We start from the raw sequence: 17,692 nt of genomic DNA on the forward strand, positions 1-17,692 counted from the left end.
TTCTACAGGATATCAATTGCTTATTTCCCAAAAAGGTGAAATAAATCTGAGAGAAATATCTGAACAATGGAGTAATTTAATCTCCCCAGAAAATATAAACATATGTCTTGTTCAAAGGTCTTTATGTTTGGTATCTCAGACTACATTGTCCTCGACTTGGACAGAATCCCATGTGAAGTTATTATATAGGACTTATTATACACCAGTGAAGGGATTTAGATGGGGAAATACCTCTTTCATTTCCTGTCCAAAATGTTCATACCCAAGGACCAATCTAGTGAATATGATATGGGAGTGTCCTAAAATCTGTTAACTTCGGCAGAAAATAACCTACTGGGCATCTAATACACTCAATCTGCCCATGCAAGACATCCATCTCATACAAATAATATTTTTATGGGAGGGGACGCAAAATTGTCAACATAAAAAATTGATTAATATGATTATTTTAGCGGTCAGATATTTCATCTTCAGTAAATGGAAAGAAACAAACACTCCTAATATCTTAAAAATTAAGAATTATATGAAAAAGCAATATATACTAGAACAATACAATGTAGATATGAATAATGACAGATATATTCATATTTTTTAAGAAATGGTCCTCATTTGTTAAAAGTTTTCCGTCAAATGAAATAGAATATCTTATTTACCCTTTTAAACATAGCAAAATAGTCTTATTGGGAATTTGGTGATTCCCCCCCCCCCATGTAGCCTGAAGAATAGGCTAATAAACATTGTCTGATTTATTTATTTTTTTCTCTCTGTATTTTGCATTAGCCTCATAAACAATATTGCATTATTGTGATTTTTTTTTCTTTTTTGTAAACAATGCATGTGTTGTAATGCATATTCTGATTTATTTTCATTGATTTATCTTATGCTGTTTATGTTGAGATTGATAATATGTTAAAATTAAAAAAAAAATTATATAAAAAAAAAAAGGCTTTTATTTTCATACTGGCAGACTTAAGATGGTGGTGACAATTGTTAGGTGGGGGAGGGAATAGAGCTGTTTGAGAGGGGTCGGGGTGGGATGTGTCAGATGGGAGGCTAATCTCTACACTAAAACTAAAATCAACCCTACAAGCTACCTAATTAACCCCTTCAATGCTGGGCATAATACAAGTGTGGTGTGCAACGGAATTTAGCAGCCTTCTAATTACCAAAAAGCAATGCCAAAGCCATATATGTCTGCTATTTCTGAACAAAGTTGATCACAGAGAAGCATTTACAACCATTTGTGCCATAATTGCACAAGCTGTTTGTAAATAATTTCAGCGAGAAACCTAAAGTTTGTGAAAAAGTTAACAATTGTTTTTATTTGGTCGCATTTGGCGGTAAAATGGTGACATGAAATATACCATAATGGGCCTAGATCAATACTTTGGGTTGTCTACTAAGAAAAATATATACTGTACACGTGAAGGGTTATTCAAGGATTCCTGACAGATATCAGTGTTACAATGTAACTTGCTATTTTTGGGGGGAAAAATGGTTTGGAAATAGTGCTACTTGTACTTATTGCCCTATAACTTGCAAAAAAAGAAAAGAGCATGTAAACATGTATTTCCAAACTCAGGACAAAATTTAGAAACTATTTAGCATGGGTATTTTTTGGTGGTTGTAGATGCGTAAGAGATTTTGGGGGTCATATTTTATAAAAAAAATTATAGTAAATTATATGATATGATGAAAAATAATGGTATCTTTAAAAAGTCAATTTAATGGCGAGAAAAACAATATATACGTGTGGGTACAGTAAATGAGTAAGAGGAAAATTACAGCTAAACACAAACACTGCAGAAATGTAAAACAACACTAATCCTTAACCCCTTAATGACCACAGCACTTTTCCATTTTCTGTCCGTTTGGGACCAAGGCTATTTTTACATTTTTGCGGTGTTTGTGTTTAGCTGTAATTTTCATCTTACTCATTTACTGTACCCACACATATTATATACCGTTTTTCTCGCCATTTAATGGACTTTCTAAAGATACCATTATTTTCATCATATCTTATAATTTACTATAAAAAAATTTATAAAATATGAGGAAAAAATTGAAAAAAACACACTTTTTCTAACTTTGACCCCCAAAATCTGTTACACATCTACAACCACCAAAAAACACCCGTGCTAAATAGTTTCTAAATTTTGTCCTGAGTTTAGAAATACCCAATGTTTACATCTTCTTTGCTTTTTTTGTAAGTTATAGGGCCATAAATACAAGTAGCACTTTGCTATTTCCAAACCATTATTTTTCAAAATTAGCGCTAGTTACATTAGAACACTAATATCTTTCAGGAATCTCTGAATATCCATTGACATGTATATATTTTTTTTTAGTAGACATCCCAAAGTATTGATCTAGGCCCATTTTGGTATATTTCATGCCACCATTTCACCGCCAAATGCGATTAAATACAAAAAATCGTTCACTTTTTTACAAATTTTTTCACAAACTTTTGGTTTCTCACTGAAATTATTTACAAACAGCTTGTGCAATTATGGCTTAAATGGTTGTAAATTCTTCTCTGGGATCCCCTTTGTTAAGAAATAGCAGACATATATGGCTTTGGCGTTGCTTTTTAGTAATTAGAAGGCTGCTAAATGCCACTGCGCACTACACGTGTATTATGCCCAGCAGTGAAGGGGTTAATTATGGAGCATGTAGGGAGCTTCTAGGGTTAATTTTAGCTTTAGTGTAGTGTAGTAGACAACCCCAAGTATTGATCTAGGCCCACTTTGGTATATTTCATGCCACCATTTCACCGCCAAATGCGATCAAATTAAAAAAAACGTTAAATTTTTCACAATTTTAGGTTTCTCACTGAAATCATTTACAAACAGCTTGTGCAATTATGGCACAAATGGTTGTAAATGCTTCTCTGGGATCCCCTTTGTTCAGAAATAGCAGACATATATGGCTTTGGCGTTGCTTTTTGGTAATTAGAAGGCCGCCAAATGCCGCTGCATTTCACATGTGTATTATGGCTAGCAGTGAAGGGGTTAATTATGTAGCTTGTAGGGAGCTTGCAGGGTTAATTTTAGCTTTAGTGTAGAGCTCAGCCTCCCACCTGAAACATGAGACCCCCTGATCCCTCCCAAACAGCTCTCTTCCCTCCCCCACCCCCCAATTGTCCCCGCCATCTTAAGTACTGGCAGAAACTCTGCCAGTACTAAAATAAAAGCTATATTTGGGCTTTTTTTGTGTTTTTTTTAGCATATTTACATATGCTGCTGTGTAGGATCCCCCCTTAGCCCCCAGCCTTACTGATCCCCCACCAAAGAGCTCTCTAACCCTCCCCCTCTGCCTTAATGGGCGCCATCTTGGGTACTGGCAGCTGTCTGCCAGTACCCAGTTTAGTGAAAAAATGTGCCTTTTTTAAAAAAAAAAACCCTTTTCTGCAGTGTAGCTTCCCCCCCCCCAAGATCAACCCCCCCACCCCTTCCACATCTCTTAGCTGTTTATTTACAGCTTTCAAAAAGTTATTTTGTTGTACTTTTTAAACTTTATTTTTCTGTAGTGTAGCGTTTCCCTCCCACTCCCGCCCCGTGCCCGCCCGCCGCCCCCCGTGCACGCGCGCGCTCCCGCCCCCCTCCACTGGGCACATCGATGGCCGCCCACCCGCCTCCCAGACTTGCTCCCACCCACCGATACCGGCCACCGATGTCCGGTACAGAGAGGGCCACAGAGTGGCTCTCTCTGCATCGGATGGCCAAGGGGGGTTATTGCAGGATGCCTCCATATCAAGGCATCACTGCAATAACCGGAAAGCAGCTGGAAGCGAGCAGGATCGCTTCCAGCTGCTTTCCAGACCAAGGACGTACGCCACACGTTCTCGGTCATTAACTGTATTTTTTTTGAGGACGTGTGGCGTACGTCCTTGGTCCTTAAGGGGTTAAAGGGACATTAAACCCAAATTTTTTTCTTTCATGATTCAGATAGAGAATACCATTTTAAACATCTTTCTAATTTACTTCAATTATATAATTTGCTTTATTCTCTTAATATTCTTTCCTAAAAAGCATATCTAGATAGGCTCAGTTGCTTCTGATTGGTGGCTGCACATAGATGCCTCATGTGATTGGCTCACCAATGTGCATTGCTATTTTTTAAACAAAGGATATCTAAAGATTGCACCAAATTAGATAATAGAAGTAAATTGGAATGTTGTTTCAAATTGTATTCTCTATCTGAATCATGAAATAATTTTTTGGGGTTTAATGGCCCTTTAACGGTAAGGAAATGGAAAAAATGGTCTGGTCACTAAGGTTAATACAACCGTGTTGGTTGTGCAAAACTGGGGGATGGGTAATAATGGGATTATCTATCTTAAACAATGCAAATTCTGGAGTAGAATGTCTCTTTAATATCAGAAACACGACTAAAGAAAAACGAAGTACAAGAACCAATTATCCCGCAAAGACTGAGGTAAAATATGAGTCTAGCGTTCTAAATTATTTTCTCGGCCAATATTTTACAAAGACTGAATAGTTGGTATCAATAGTACACAACGAAGAAACTTTGCCTGCTTGAATCTTTAGGGCTATTACTAAAAAACGTCATCAAGATGCTTCCGCCTTTCAGTAAGTCCTCCTGGCAGACCCAATAAGCGCCCAGAGATAAACTATACTCCTGTGGCCATCTTTGTCAAGGGCGAATCCGTCCGGAAGACTTACCCATGTGTAGTGGGTGGGAAGTTTCCTTTCGCTAACAGACTGTCAAGACCTTGGGAAAATGCCGGTGTGAGGTTGTGCGCGTCCCCGATTTCGTTACTGCTTGTGAACAAACGCGCTTTTGCCGCAGCCCCGCACTAAGTGGGAGCGCGCTGGTGTCAGTATGCCATGGGGATCTGCTGGACTCGGTGCTGCAACCTCTTCAGAAGAGAGAGCAGTCGCCTTCAGCGAGCCGGAGGAGGGTAAGCAGGAGAGGTTGCAGTTTTATTTGCCTGTAATGGAGTGAAAGTGTGCAGCAATGCATGGGTTAATCCGGGTGGTGGTGACCCAGAAGGATCTCCACAGGTTGATTTGGTTGCTGCATCCTTTGTTCTGCTGCTGCCGCATAATACTGCTGGGGCTCACTGACTGGGCTTCAGCACTAGTGACAGCTTGAGAGTTCAGATGGTCTGCTTGTAGTTACTGCACATCCCAGTGGGCTTCTATAACTAAAGTGCATTCATTAATATCAATAATATAGGTTACTGTTGCATTAAATTGTTTATTTTCATCACTGAAGAATAAAGTTCAAATGCTCATGTGAACAAAAATATTGAGTTTAGTTTGTCTTGTCTGAGGTCATTGTCTTTACTGCCTGCAGGACACTGTGCCACTGACTGTGGGTTGGTTTTTTAAACACATTGTTATCGTTTCCTTTTCTGTCTGCAATGTATTGAAATGTCATATTTCCAGGTAGAGGATTACTGTACATAACACCTGTACCTATGGTGAAATAATCCAGGTATATTTGTTGTAGGGATTATATAGAACATTGCTGATTATATATATATATATATATATATATATATATATATATATATATATATATATATATATATATATATATATAAGGGCCAGTCAAGTCAAAATTATTTTTCATGGTCTTCTAGATCGAGCATGCAATTTTAAATCACTTTCCAGTTTACTTCTATTATCAAAATTGCTTCATTTACTTGGTATCTTGTGTAAACCTAGGTAGCCTCATATAACCTCAGGAGTGTGCATGTGTCTTTAGCGTTCTATGGCAGCAATGTTTGTAGTAATCTTATACAAAGTTACAAGCACTGCTACTAGAGTGCTAAAAACACATATTCATGAGGTCCTATCAACCTACCTAGGTATGCTTTGTAACAAGGGCTACCACAGCAACAAAGCAAAATTGATAATATAATTAAACTGAAAAGTTGCTTAACCTTTTAATGCCGTGTTATTCCGTCACAACGGCACTGGGCTTTAAAGCCGTTACAACGGAATACAATGTCCTCGCAAACGGCTGTCCTGAAGCCTACTAGACTTGCAGGATTTGATCGCGGTCTGGAGGGTGTTCCTAGCGTCATAGGGACGCCCCCCAGACCCGATCCCATATCGGAACGTTGTTCTGATGTAGACTTTATAACCCTCTCATGAAAGTGTTAAAATTGCATTCACTATCTGATTCATTAAATTTAAATTTTTCATTTAAATTGTTGGAAAAGGGGTGCTGCATTTAATAGTTGCCCATTATGTTTCTATTTTTTCATATATTTTGTAACGTGTTAAAGTAGTATTACAAATTAATCTAAATGTAAATTTATAGTAGTTGCTGTGTATTTCAAGTGTTGATTTTTTTTAAGCCTTTTTATGCACTCTGGCTAGCTATGCTATCAACATTTTTTTTAATAAGATAATCCTATTAGATGTGACATATTTGCTCTAGCTGCTTATCTGAGCATGCTGTAGATTTGCTTATATATTTGAAAAATACTATGCTACTAAAACACCATCCATGATATTTGGTTGACTCAAACATACAGTAAGAGTTATTGAAAAACTTATTCTTTCTAAAAGCATTTGTGGCTTGTAAGCTCTGTACACACAGGATGGAAAGCAGAGTGTGGTACCATAGCTTCCTTCACACAAAATGTATTGAGAAAAAAGTTTAGTGTACAGACATATGTGAGGGCAACAGTGACGCACACGGGCATTGGGAGATAGATGTGTAGCAATGTTTTCCTTAGCAACCAAGTGTTAAAAGGGGCAGTCTAAAATAAAATGCTTTTATTTGCTGGAGCATTTTATTTTAGCACAAGTGTCTGTTGAAATGTATATTTTTAACCCCTACCAAGCCATAACAGGTTTGTCACACATACAATGTTACAGTGCTTATTTATGAGGTTCATAAGTGCTAACCCAGAGGCAGAACTTTTTTTCACTTTCTGCGATGAGATTTTTTTAAGTGAAAAATTTTCTGCAGCTCATATTTAAATAAAATAAAATGTTAAATTAGGCAGTTACACTTAAGCATACGTTTAATTGCAATGTGTTGATTAACTGGAGAATAAAGCAATTTTAAAAGTTTTATAATATAGTGCAGTAGTTGAAAATTGGATTGCAAATTAGATGCAGCCAAAAAAATAAATTGTCTCTTGAATAAAAAGAATTCTATACTCTTGGTCTAATATATAAATCTACTGCATATTCAAACAACACTTTGCTCTGGATGCACTGTGATAAGGAAAACTTACACTGTGCAGCAACAGCACAGTACTGTTTGAAGAGAACAGCCTGATGTGGAGCAGTGCTGCAAAGTTAGATCAGTAACAGTTCCTGCATGTGTCTTGTTCTTTCTGCAGACATGCTGCATTTTCTGCGATTAAATCTCAGATCACTGTATGTTCTGCCTTGGAGTGCTAATTTAACACCCTTTTTTAATTAAATGGCATATTACTTTCAGTAGTTTTTATTACTTTTATGTGAAATTTAAAAATATGTAAAATCTAATTTGTGAGGAGCCAGAAGTTAAAGGGACATTGTACACTAGATTTTTCTTTGCATACATTTTTTGTAGATGATCCATTTATATAACCATATAGTAGTGTTTTTGTAACAATGTATAGTTTTGCTGGTTTTTTTTTAAGAACATTGTGGTGATTTTTAGACTCCTAACCAAACCCCACAGTGTCAGATGTATACACGCGTTTAGACTCCTGCTGGCTCCTGTTTATCTGCCTTTTAAAATGCGGGGAAGGGGGGATTGTCTGCACTTCTTGTTTTCCCAGCCCCTTTCACCAGGTGTCCCAGCCTAACCACATCAACAGTACTAAACTGGGAGCTTCTAAGTAACTTTTTTTTATACTGGATGTTTATATCAGTATCTGTGCATATTCTTCTTTATAGTAGTGTCTATTACATGCAGTTGTATGGGAATTGGTGTATACTGTCCCTTTAAATTGCAAGACCCATGATTCCCTGGCTCCTGGGCTTTGCTTAGCCCTGACTTTCATTACCAGAGCATGTGCGTGGATGCTTTGCTACCTAGGCAGAGATACGTATTGCTCTGCCATCTGCACCTTACCCTTACTACTTCTTAGTAAAATGTTTTAGAGATTTTGCTTTTTTTCCATTTTAATTCAGCAGTAGAAAATATAGATTGCCATTACTACATAAAAACCTTGACCATTAATCATTCTAACAAATATTGCTATGTATTTTGCTGAATTTTGGTTCCTCTCTTAATTGGTCTTGGTTGGTTGAAAAATGATATGTATTGTGTTTTCTGTACACCTGTTAAAACAATAATAAAAACAGTTAATTTAAAAAAACAAACAAAAAAAAAAACCTTGACCATTCATCTGATTTTATTATTACTATACATATAAATGTGATTTCATATTTTTAAATGTTCTAAATGTGATTACTTCATAGTTTTACATGGACCATAAATTGGTAAACACATCACCAAAAATGCTTAGTACTCACCATGCTATTGTCTTTCCTTCGGCTTGCTGGTGTCTACATAGCTGTTCTTTTATTTAACTTTTTGCGGTTGGTGAAGCTCTGCATTTTCATACTTAGTGCTGCCATTAGTAGCTTAGGTATTTTCAATATTGTGTGACCCAAGTGGTGCACATTCAAAGATCAGTGATATTGCCGGCTTTTTCACAGCTGCATTGCACTTTAGGTTATTACACACAAAATAGAGGTATGGATTTTTTTATACAAAGTTTATAAGTTAAATAAAATATATCTACACGCACAGCCACATGAAATATATAGAACAATACAGCTACTTCAAAATGTAAAGCTCTTACTCTGTATTGTGTACGCTAACCCCATACCATATAGCTGTCAAAAAGCTGATGTCATTGATCTGTGGATGCTCACTATTCTGTTACAGAGTGCAAGAATACTTAAAGGGACATTATACACCAATTTTCATTTAACTGCATGTAAAATACACTATTATAAAGAAGATAATGCAAAGCTACTGATGGTAAAATCCAGTATAAAACTTTTTTAAAACTTACTTCCAATTTAGCACTGTTGATGAAGTTAGAGAATACAGGTAAAGCAGACCCTCCCCTGCATATGAAAACACAGATTACACAAACAAGATTTAAGGGACATTCCGGTCCCTTCTGTGTCTAAATGTAGCCATCCAATCAACAAGCGCTACCCAGGTGCTGAACCAAAAATAGACCGGCTCCTAAGCTTACTTTGCAGCTTTTTTAAAATAAAGATACCAAAAGAATGAAGAAAAATTGATAGCGGGAGTAAATTAAAAAGTTGCTTAATATTGCATGCTCTATCTGAATCATGAAAGTTTTATTTTTGACTAGACTATCCCTTTAAAATTCATGTAGTCCAAAGATTTCGATGTCCATACTAAAACCTTTGTCAATGGATAAGAAACAAGTAAAAACAGCGGTGTAACATGTACAACTTGTAACGGCTATATATACACATATTGACAGTCACATGATCACGCTGTGTTGCAATCAATGACATCACACGATTTGAGTCCTGACAATAGGTAAACAAGACACTGCATGGCTAATTTGCATAGCCAATCCCACTGTAGGGAGATCAAATCCAGAGTTTTGCAGAAAGTGGTGTTCAATACTGAACAAATGTTCATATGACCTTATCCTATTAGTAATAGAGGAAACCAACAGACTCTGTAGCTTAATTAAAGTTGAGATCAATGAATTGAAACAACAAAGTTATTATGTATGAACTAGTGATTCTACAGAAGATTTTGTCAAAAAGTTAGAATCTCAATTTGCTAAATATAGGTCTGACTTGCTTAATTTCAAAAATAAAAAAATAGCCATTGTTGAAACCGACTAGCGTGAAAAATGTATATATCAATGGCTCTATGGCAAAGATGACTCTAATACTTTTTTTTCAGATGTAAGAGGCAACCTAGGTTTAAACAGAATTTGGATACAGTTGTCAGCAGTGGTGGTGATTCCTCTGAGGGTGAACCCTTGTCTATTTCTGAGGGCCAGACCCCTGGGATCCCTTTAGAGGAAATTACCACACGTTCGGCTACAAACCCCCCCCCCCATACCAATAAGGAACAGAGGTGGCAAATTAATTTGAGTCGTGGGCCATTTTCCACATCAACTCGTGCAACTCACGTGGGCTGCACACTACCTACATATTGTGCAATTGCTATGTTTGTTGTTTGTGAATTGTATTGAGTGTCTTTTTAATGTTATGTTCTTTGGCAACACTAATCAGTTCTTTGCAAATAACGCCAGTTTGACATCCGTGCCCTAAGGCAACTGCCTGGCATGTCGTTAAGAAGCATCTTCCCTGTACAGCACTATAGGTTAGCAATAGGGTGACCATATTGCCGCTTTAAAAAGGGACACATATGAAAAATTCATATGTCAGGGCTGTTTAAACAAATGTTTTGTATAAGAACCCTGACATATGTATTTTTCATATGTGTCCCTTTTTAAAGCGGCACTATGGTCACCCTAGTTAGTAAGAGATGCCATCTCCACAAATGCCTTTTTTAAGTGATTGGAGACAACTGCTTTCCGCTAAGTGTTTCAGTGTACTAGTGCCAGGAATTTACAGTAATAGGGTATGGCCAAATAAATTCTCCAGCCTTAGATTACATTTGATTGAATTGATCTGTGGAAAATGTCTGTAGTAAACCTGTTTTTTGTCAGCATGTTTGGTAAATGTACTTTCTGCAGCGTCTAGAGTTGGCTGACCGGTTAGCAATATACTACTATTATTTTTTACCCTTAATTTCTTTGGATTTAATCAGTCTACGTGATAGAGCAATTTTGTAATTATTGAGATAAGTATCTACTAAAACAATCAACCGTCACTTTTGCACTAAATGTATCATAATTAATTGTTTTTCAGTCCAGTGACACACCCCTTGAAGAGCTTATTGAGTTATATTTTTTTAATCTTATTTCTTTTGTAATTGCCAATTAGGGACAGCTCTTACACATAACCTACCTAGGTATGCTTTTCAATAAATAGAACAAAGTTAATTTCATAATAGAAACAAATTAGAAAATTGTTTAATATTGCACTCTATCAGAATCATTTAAGTTTAATTTTGACTTTACTGTCCCTTTAACTTACTTGACTGATAAAAAGGTCCCCTTAAAGGGACAGTCTAGTATAAATTAAACTTTCATTATTCAGATAGAACTTTTAATTTTAATCAACTTTCCAATTTAATTTTATCATCAAATTTGTTTTTTTCTCTTGGTATTCTTAGTTTAAACTAAACATAGGTAGGCTCATATGCTAATTTCTAAGTCTTTGAGGGCTGCCTCTTATCACATGCTTTTTAAATCTCTTTTCAACACAAAGAGACAGAAAGTACACATGGGCCATATAGATAACACTGTGTTCAGGCACAGGGGGTTTTATTTAAGATCTAGCACAATACAATGCTAAATTTAAGACAATAGATAATAAACAGTCACAGTCATGTGATCAGGGGCTGGAAGAAGGTTCCTAGATACAAGGTAATCACAGAGGTAAAAAGTATATTAATATAACTGTGTTGGTTATGCAAAACCGGGGAATGGGTAATAAAGGGATTATCTATCTTTGAAAACAATAACAATTCTATGGTAGACTGTCCCTTTAAGGGTCCGCAAGACTGAAGCGGAGCATCAACAGTCACATACACCTGTCAGTCAAGCTATGCTATCGGTCTCAGACTACGCAACTTAATTTTTTAAAAAATTTTTTTAAAGGATTTTTGCTTTGTACACTTTTTCTGGGCTATACAGCTACAAAACAGACTGCATTGAAAATTCCTATGAAATATTCAGATTGTATGTAGTCATTTGTATTCACAGAAGAGGTCAAGTGCAATCTGATATGTGTATGCAACACACATCAACTATACTTACCTACTGCAGAGCCACTCTGTTAAAATATCTGCGATAGATTAAAGGGACAGTCTACACCAGAATATGTATTGTTTTAATAGATGGATAATCCCTTTATTACCCATTCCCTAGTTTTACATAACCAACACAGTTATAATGAACCCACATTTTTTCTTTCGTGATTCAGATAGAGCATGCAATGTTAGGCAACTTTCTAATTTACTCCTATTATCAAATTTTCTTCATTCTTTTGGTATCTTTTATTTTAAAAAAGCTGCAAAGTAAGCTTAGGAGCCAGTCTGTTTTTGGTTCAGCACCTGGGTAGCGCTTGTTGATTGGATTCTCTTGGTATCTTTATTTGAAAAGCAAGAATGTAAGTTTAGAAGCCGGCCCATTTTTGGTGAACAACCTGGGTTGTTCTTGCTGATTGGTGGATAAATTCACCCACCAATAAACAAGTGTTGTCCAGGGTACTGAACCAAAAATTGTCTGGCTCCTTAGCTTAGATGCCTTTTTTTTTTTTTTTTTTTTTTCAAATAAAGATGGCAAGAGAACGAAGAAAATGTGATAATAGGAGTAAATTAGAAAGTTGCTTAAAATTGCATGCTCTATCGGAATCATGAAATAAACAATTTGGGTTCAGTATTCCTTTAATACACTTTTTACCTCTGTGATTATCTTGTATCTAAGCCTCTGCAAACTGCTCCTTATTTCAGTTCTTTTCACAGACTTGCATTTTAGCCAATCAGTGCGGGCTCCTAGGAACTCCATGTGCGTGAGCACAGTGTCATCTATATGAAACACATGAACTAACACCCTCTAGTGGTAAAAAAACAGTCAAAATGCCCTGAGCTAAGAGGCGGCCTTCAAGGGCTTAGAAATTAGCATATGAACCCCCTAGATTTAGCTTTCAACTAAGAATATCAAATGAAACAAAGCAAAATAGGTGATAGAAGTAAATTGGAAAATTGTTTAAAATTACATGCCCTATCTGAATAATGAAAGTTTGTTTTGGACTGGACTGTCCCTTTAAGCAGGTCTCGCCCTCTTCACTACACTGAAGCTGTGACGTTGGCTATTGCGTGTACTATACCAACTATAGGATTCATATAATGAGGGGGGTTTTGGAAAATCAAGTTATTGCAAAGCCAAATTTACAGCAAACAAAAGAAAAGCGCTGAAGTAAGAGATATTAAACCCAAATTGTTTCTTTCATGAACCAGATAGAGCATGCAATTATAAGAAACTTTCTAATTTACTCCTATTATCAGTTTTACTTTGTTCTCTTGGTATCTTTATTTGAACAGCAGAAATGCGAAGCTTAGGAGCCGGCCCAATTTAGCCTTTGTTGAAGGAGCAGCAATGCGCTACTACTACTTGACTACAAAAGTCAAGAGGCACATATGTGCAGCCACCAATCGGTAGCTATCTTTCAGTTGTGCAATGCTGCTCCTTAGCGTACCTAGGTATCCTTTTTTAACAAAGGATACTTAGAACATGAAGCAAATTAGATAAGATAAATTTACATGCTCTGAATCTTAAAAGTATAATTTGTATTAACCCTTTGGGCTAGATTTATTAACGCTGAGGCGTACAGGGGCGCGAATACGCGCCCTTGTATGCCTCAGTTCGCCTGTGGCGGGGCGAAATTACCCGCAGGTATTCGCCATTGCACACGGGCGCAATTTTGCGCTTGCGTGCAATCCCGCCCCCTGCCCGCGCACAGCCAATCACGCGCGGGCAGGAGCTGTCAATCTCCTCGGTTGGACTCGACCGAGGAGATTGAATTTCGCCACAATAGAGGTGGCGTAGATGTTAGGGAAGCAGCGATCTGGTGACCGCTGCTTGATAAATCATGGCGAGCAAATTCTTGAGAGAACTTGCTGCAGTAGAGGCTTGATAAATTGAGCCCTTTGAGTGCTAACGACGGCTCTGAGCCATCGCAAATTGTCCCCGTCAGGTGCTGACGACGGCTCAGAGCCGTCGCTAGCACTCACCCACCTTGAGAGGAATCTGGGGGCTCCCATCTACTCCCACCCCGGCGATCTGGCCTGAATCGTGAGAGGCATCGGCGGGGCTTCATGATTTGCGCGGTGACGTCACGCGCAATGATCTGATGATGTCATCATGCAACTTTATTTAAAATTAACAATGGACCATATAGGGAAATTGGGGCTTGCTGCTTAGAAGCCTGTATCTTAAGCAGCTACCCACCTTTGGAAAGGAAATCGCCTACCATTTTAAACTACTTTCTAATTTACTTATATAATCTAATTTGCTTCATACTCTTGATATTCTTTTCTGAAAAGCATATCTAGATATGCTCAGTAGTTTCTGATTGGTGGCTGCACGTATTTGCCTCATGTTATTGGCTCACCAATGTGCATTGCTATTTCTTTAACAAAAGATATCTAAAGAATGAAGCAAATTAGATAATAGTAGTAAATTGGGATGTTGTTTAAAATTGTATTCTCTGCCTGACTCATGAAAGAAAAATGTTGGGTTTAATGTCCCTTTAAGCAGGCTTGCATGAGTGAACCTGCCCCGTAAGGGCTGCTTCGCACATGGAGCCCAGAGCATGTAATTGCAATACTTTTAAATACACTTCTGTTTTCAAATGTACTTTGTTCTCTTGGTATCAGTTGTTGAAAAATCATTTGTACATATCCTACACTAGTGGGAGCTAGCTGGTGATTGGTGCCTGCACACATTTGTCTCTTGTGATTGGCTGATAAGATGTGTTTGGCTTGCCCCCAGTAGTACATTGATTCTCCTTCAGCAAAGGATATTAAGATAATGAAGCAAATTTGATAATATAAGTAGACTGGAAAGTTGTTTAAAAGTGTATGTTCTATCTGAATCCTGAAAGAAAATATTTGTGTCTCGTGTCCCTTTTTAAGGACCACTAAACACGGTAGAATAGCATCCTATATTATAAAAGGCCAAGGCCAAGTGTGTTTGTCTGAAGCCGTCATGCGCAGTAGAGACTGCGCGCGGACAAACACACCTGGCCTTCAGCTGCAGAGTAGTGCGCACTGCGGAAGCTGCCTGGTGGGGGCGTGACCGGCGTCGGGCGTGGCCGACGGGCGTGGGAGGCATGAAGAGGTGGTGTGGCCGGCGGGCGTGACGAGGGGGCGTGGCCTCGCGGTAGCGTGCGGGAGGGGCGTGGCCGGCGGGAGAGACCAAAACAGAGGAAGGAAGGAAAGAAAGCGAGCAGAAGAGGGGGGAAGAGCAAAAGAGGGAGAGAGAGCGCAAGAGAGTGGGAGAGAAAGAGGGGGAGAGAGAGCTCAAAAGAGAGAGGGGGAGACAGAGAGCGCAAAAGAGAGGGGGGAGAGCGAGCTTAAAAGAGAGGGGAGAGAGAGAGCGCAAAAGAGGGGAGAGAGAGAGCGCAAAAGAGGGGGGAGAGAGAGCGCACAAAAGAGGGGGGAGAGAGAGAGCTCAAAAAAGAGGGGGGAGAGAGAGAGCTCAAAAGAGAGGGGGGGAGAGAGAGAGCTCAAAAGAGAGGGGGGGGGAGAGAGAGCTCAAAAGAGAGGGGGGGAGAGAGAGTTTAAAAGAGAGGGGGGGAGAGAGAGCGCAAAAGAGAAGGGGAGAGAGAGCGCAAAAGAGAAGGGGAGAGAGCAAAAGAGAAGGGGAAGAGAGTGCAAAAGAGAAGGGGAAGAGAGTGCAAAAGAGAAGGGGAAGAGAGTGCAAAAGAGAAGGGGAAGAGAGTGCAAAAGAGAAGGGGAAGAGAGTGCAAAAGAGAAGGGGAAGAGAGTGCAAAAGAGAAGGGGAAGAGAGTGCAAAAGAGAAGGGGAAGAGAGTGCAAAAGAGAAGGGGAAGAGAGTGCAAAAGAGAAGGGGAAGAGAGTGCAAAAGAGAAGGGGAAGAGAGTGCAAAAGAGAAGGGGAAGAGAGTGCAAAAGAGAAGGGGAAGAGAGTGCAAAAGAGAAGGGGAAGAGAGTGCAAAAGAGAAGGGGAAGAGAGTGCAAAAGAGAAGGGGAAGAGAGTGCAAAAGAGAAGGGGAAGAGAGTGCAAAAGAGAAGGGGAAGAGAGTGCAAAAGAGAAGGGGAAGAGAGTGCAAAAGAGAAGGGGAAGAGAGTGCAAAAGAGAAGGGGAAGAGAGTGCAAAAGAGAAGGGGAAGAGAGTGCAAAAGAGAAGGGGAAGAGAGTGCAAAAGAGAAGGGGAAGAGAGTGCAAAAGAGAAGGGGAAGAGAGTGCAAAAGAGAAGGGGAAGAGAGTGCAAAAGAGAAGGGGAAGAGAGTGCAAAAGAGAAGGGGAAGAGAGTGCAAAAGAGAAGGGGAAGAGAGTGCAAAAGAGGGGGGGGAAGAGAGTGCAAAAGAGGGGGGGGGGGGAGAGAGTGCAAAAGAGGGGGGGGGGGGGAAGAGAGTGCAAAAGAGGGGGGGGAAGAGAGTGCAAAAGAGGGGGGGGGGAAGAGAGTGCAAAAGAGGGGGGGGAAGAGAGTGCAAAAGAGGGGGGGAAGAGAGGGGGAAGAGAGTGCAAAAGAGAGGGGGAAGAGAGTGCAAAAGAGAGGGGGAAGAGAGTGCAAAAGAGAGGGGGAGGAGAGTGCAAAAGAGAGGGGGAAGAGAGTGCAAAAGAGAGGGGGAAGAGAGTGCAAAAGAGAGGGGGAAGAGAGTGCAAAATAGAGGGGGAGAGAGCAAAATAGAGGGGGAAGAGAGTGCAAAAGAGAGGGGGAAGAGAGTGCAAAAGAGAGGGGGAAGAGAGTGCAAAAGAGAGGGGGAAGAGAGTGCAAAAGAGAGGGGGGAGAGAGTGCAAAAGAGAGGGGGGAGAGAGTGCGGAAGAGAGAGGGGGAGAGAGTGCGGAAGAGAGAGGGGGAGAGAGTGCGGAAGAGAGAGGGGGAGAGAGTGCGGAAGAGAGAGGGGGAGAGAGTGCGGAAGAGAGAGAGGGGGAGAGAGAGCGGAAGAGAGAGGGGGAGAGAGTGCGGAAGAGAGAGGGGGGAGAGAGTGCGGAAGAGAGAGGGGGAGAGAGTGCGGAAGAGAGAGGGGGAGAGAGTGCGGAAGAGAGAGGGGGGAGAGAGTGCGGAAGAGAGAGGGGGAGAGAGTGCGGAAGAGAGAGGGGGAGAGAGTGCGGAAGAGAGAGGGGGGAGAGAGTGCGGAAGAGAGAGGGGGAGAGAGTGCGGAAGAGAGAGGGGGGAGAGAGTGCGGAAGAGAGAGGGGGAGAGAGTGCGGAAGAGAGAGGGGGAGAGAGTGCGGAAGAGAGAGGGGGAGAGAGTGCGGAAGAGAGAGGGGGAGAGAGTGCGGAAGAGAGAGGGGGAGAGAGTGCGGAAGAGAGAGGGGGAGAGAGTGCGGAAGAGAGAGGGGGGAGAGAGTGCGGAAGAGAGAGGGGGAGAGAGTGCGGAAGAGAGAGAGGGGGGAGAGAGTGCGGAAGAGAGAGGGGGAGAGAGTGCGGAAGAGAGAGGGGGAGAGAGTGCGGAAGAGAGAGGGGGAGAGAGTGCGGAAGAGAGAGGGGGAGAGAGGTGCGGAAGAGAGAGGGGGGGAGAGAGTGCGGAAGAGAGAGGGGGAGAGAGTGCGGAAGAGAGAGGGGGGAGAGAGTGCGGAAGAGAGGGGGAGAGAGTGCGGAAGAGAGAGGGGTAGAGAGTGCGGAAGAGAGAGGGGGAGAGAGTGCGGAAGAGAGAGGGGGAGAGAGAGTGCGGAAGAGAGAGGGGGAGAGAGTGCGGAAGGAGAGAGGGGGGAGAGGAGTGCGGGAAGAGAGAGGGTGGGCAGAGAGTGCGGAAGAGGAGAGGGGAGAGAGTCAGTGCGGGGAAGAGAGTAGGGGGAGGAGAGTGCGGGGAAGAGAGAGGGGGAGAGAGTGCGGAAGAGAGAGGGGGAGAGAGTGCGGAAGAGAGAGGGGAGAGAGAGT

At 40.5% G+C, this 17,692-nt stretch overlaps 1 protein-coding gene across 2 annotated transcripts in view; it reads left to right on the forward strand.

Annotated features, from left to right (window-relative positions):
- The first annotated feature begins 4,660 nt into the window (after nt 1-4,660).
- Nucleotides 4,661-17,692, forward strand: part of AP1AR (adaptor related protein complex 1 associated regulatory protein) — a 190,039-nt gene continuing 177,007 nt past the window's right edge. For both annotated transcript variants that reach the window (XM_053703552.1, XM_053703553.1), the window contains exon 1: nt 4,661-4,924. In XM_053703552.1, the coding sequence (XP_053559527.1) occupies nt 4,851-4,924 (74 nt within the window). In that variant the 5' untranslated portion in view covers nt 4,661-4,850. The remainder of the gene's footprint in view (nt 4,925-17,692) is intronic.

Source organism: Bombina bombina, chromosome 2 (assembly GCF_027579735.1).
Source record: "Bombina bombina isolate aBomBom1 chromosome 2, aBomBom1.pri, whole genome shotgun sequence".
Lineage (NCBI taxonomy): Eukaryota > Metazoa > Chordata > Amphibia > Anura > Bombinatoridae > Bombina > Bombina bombina.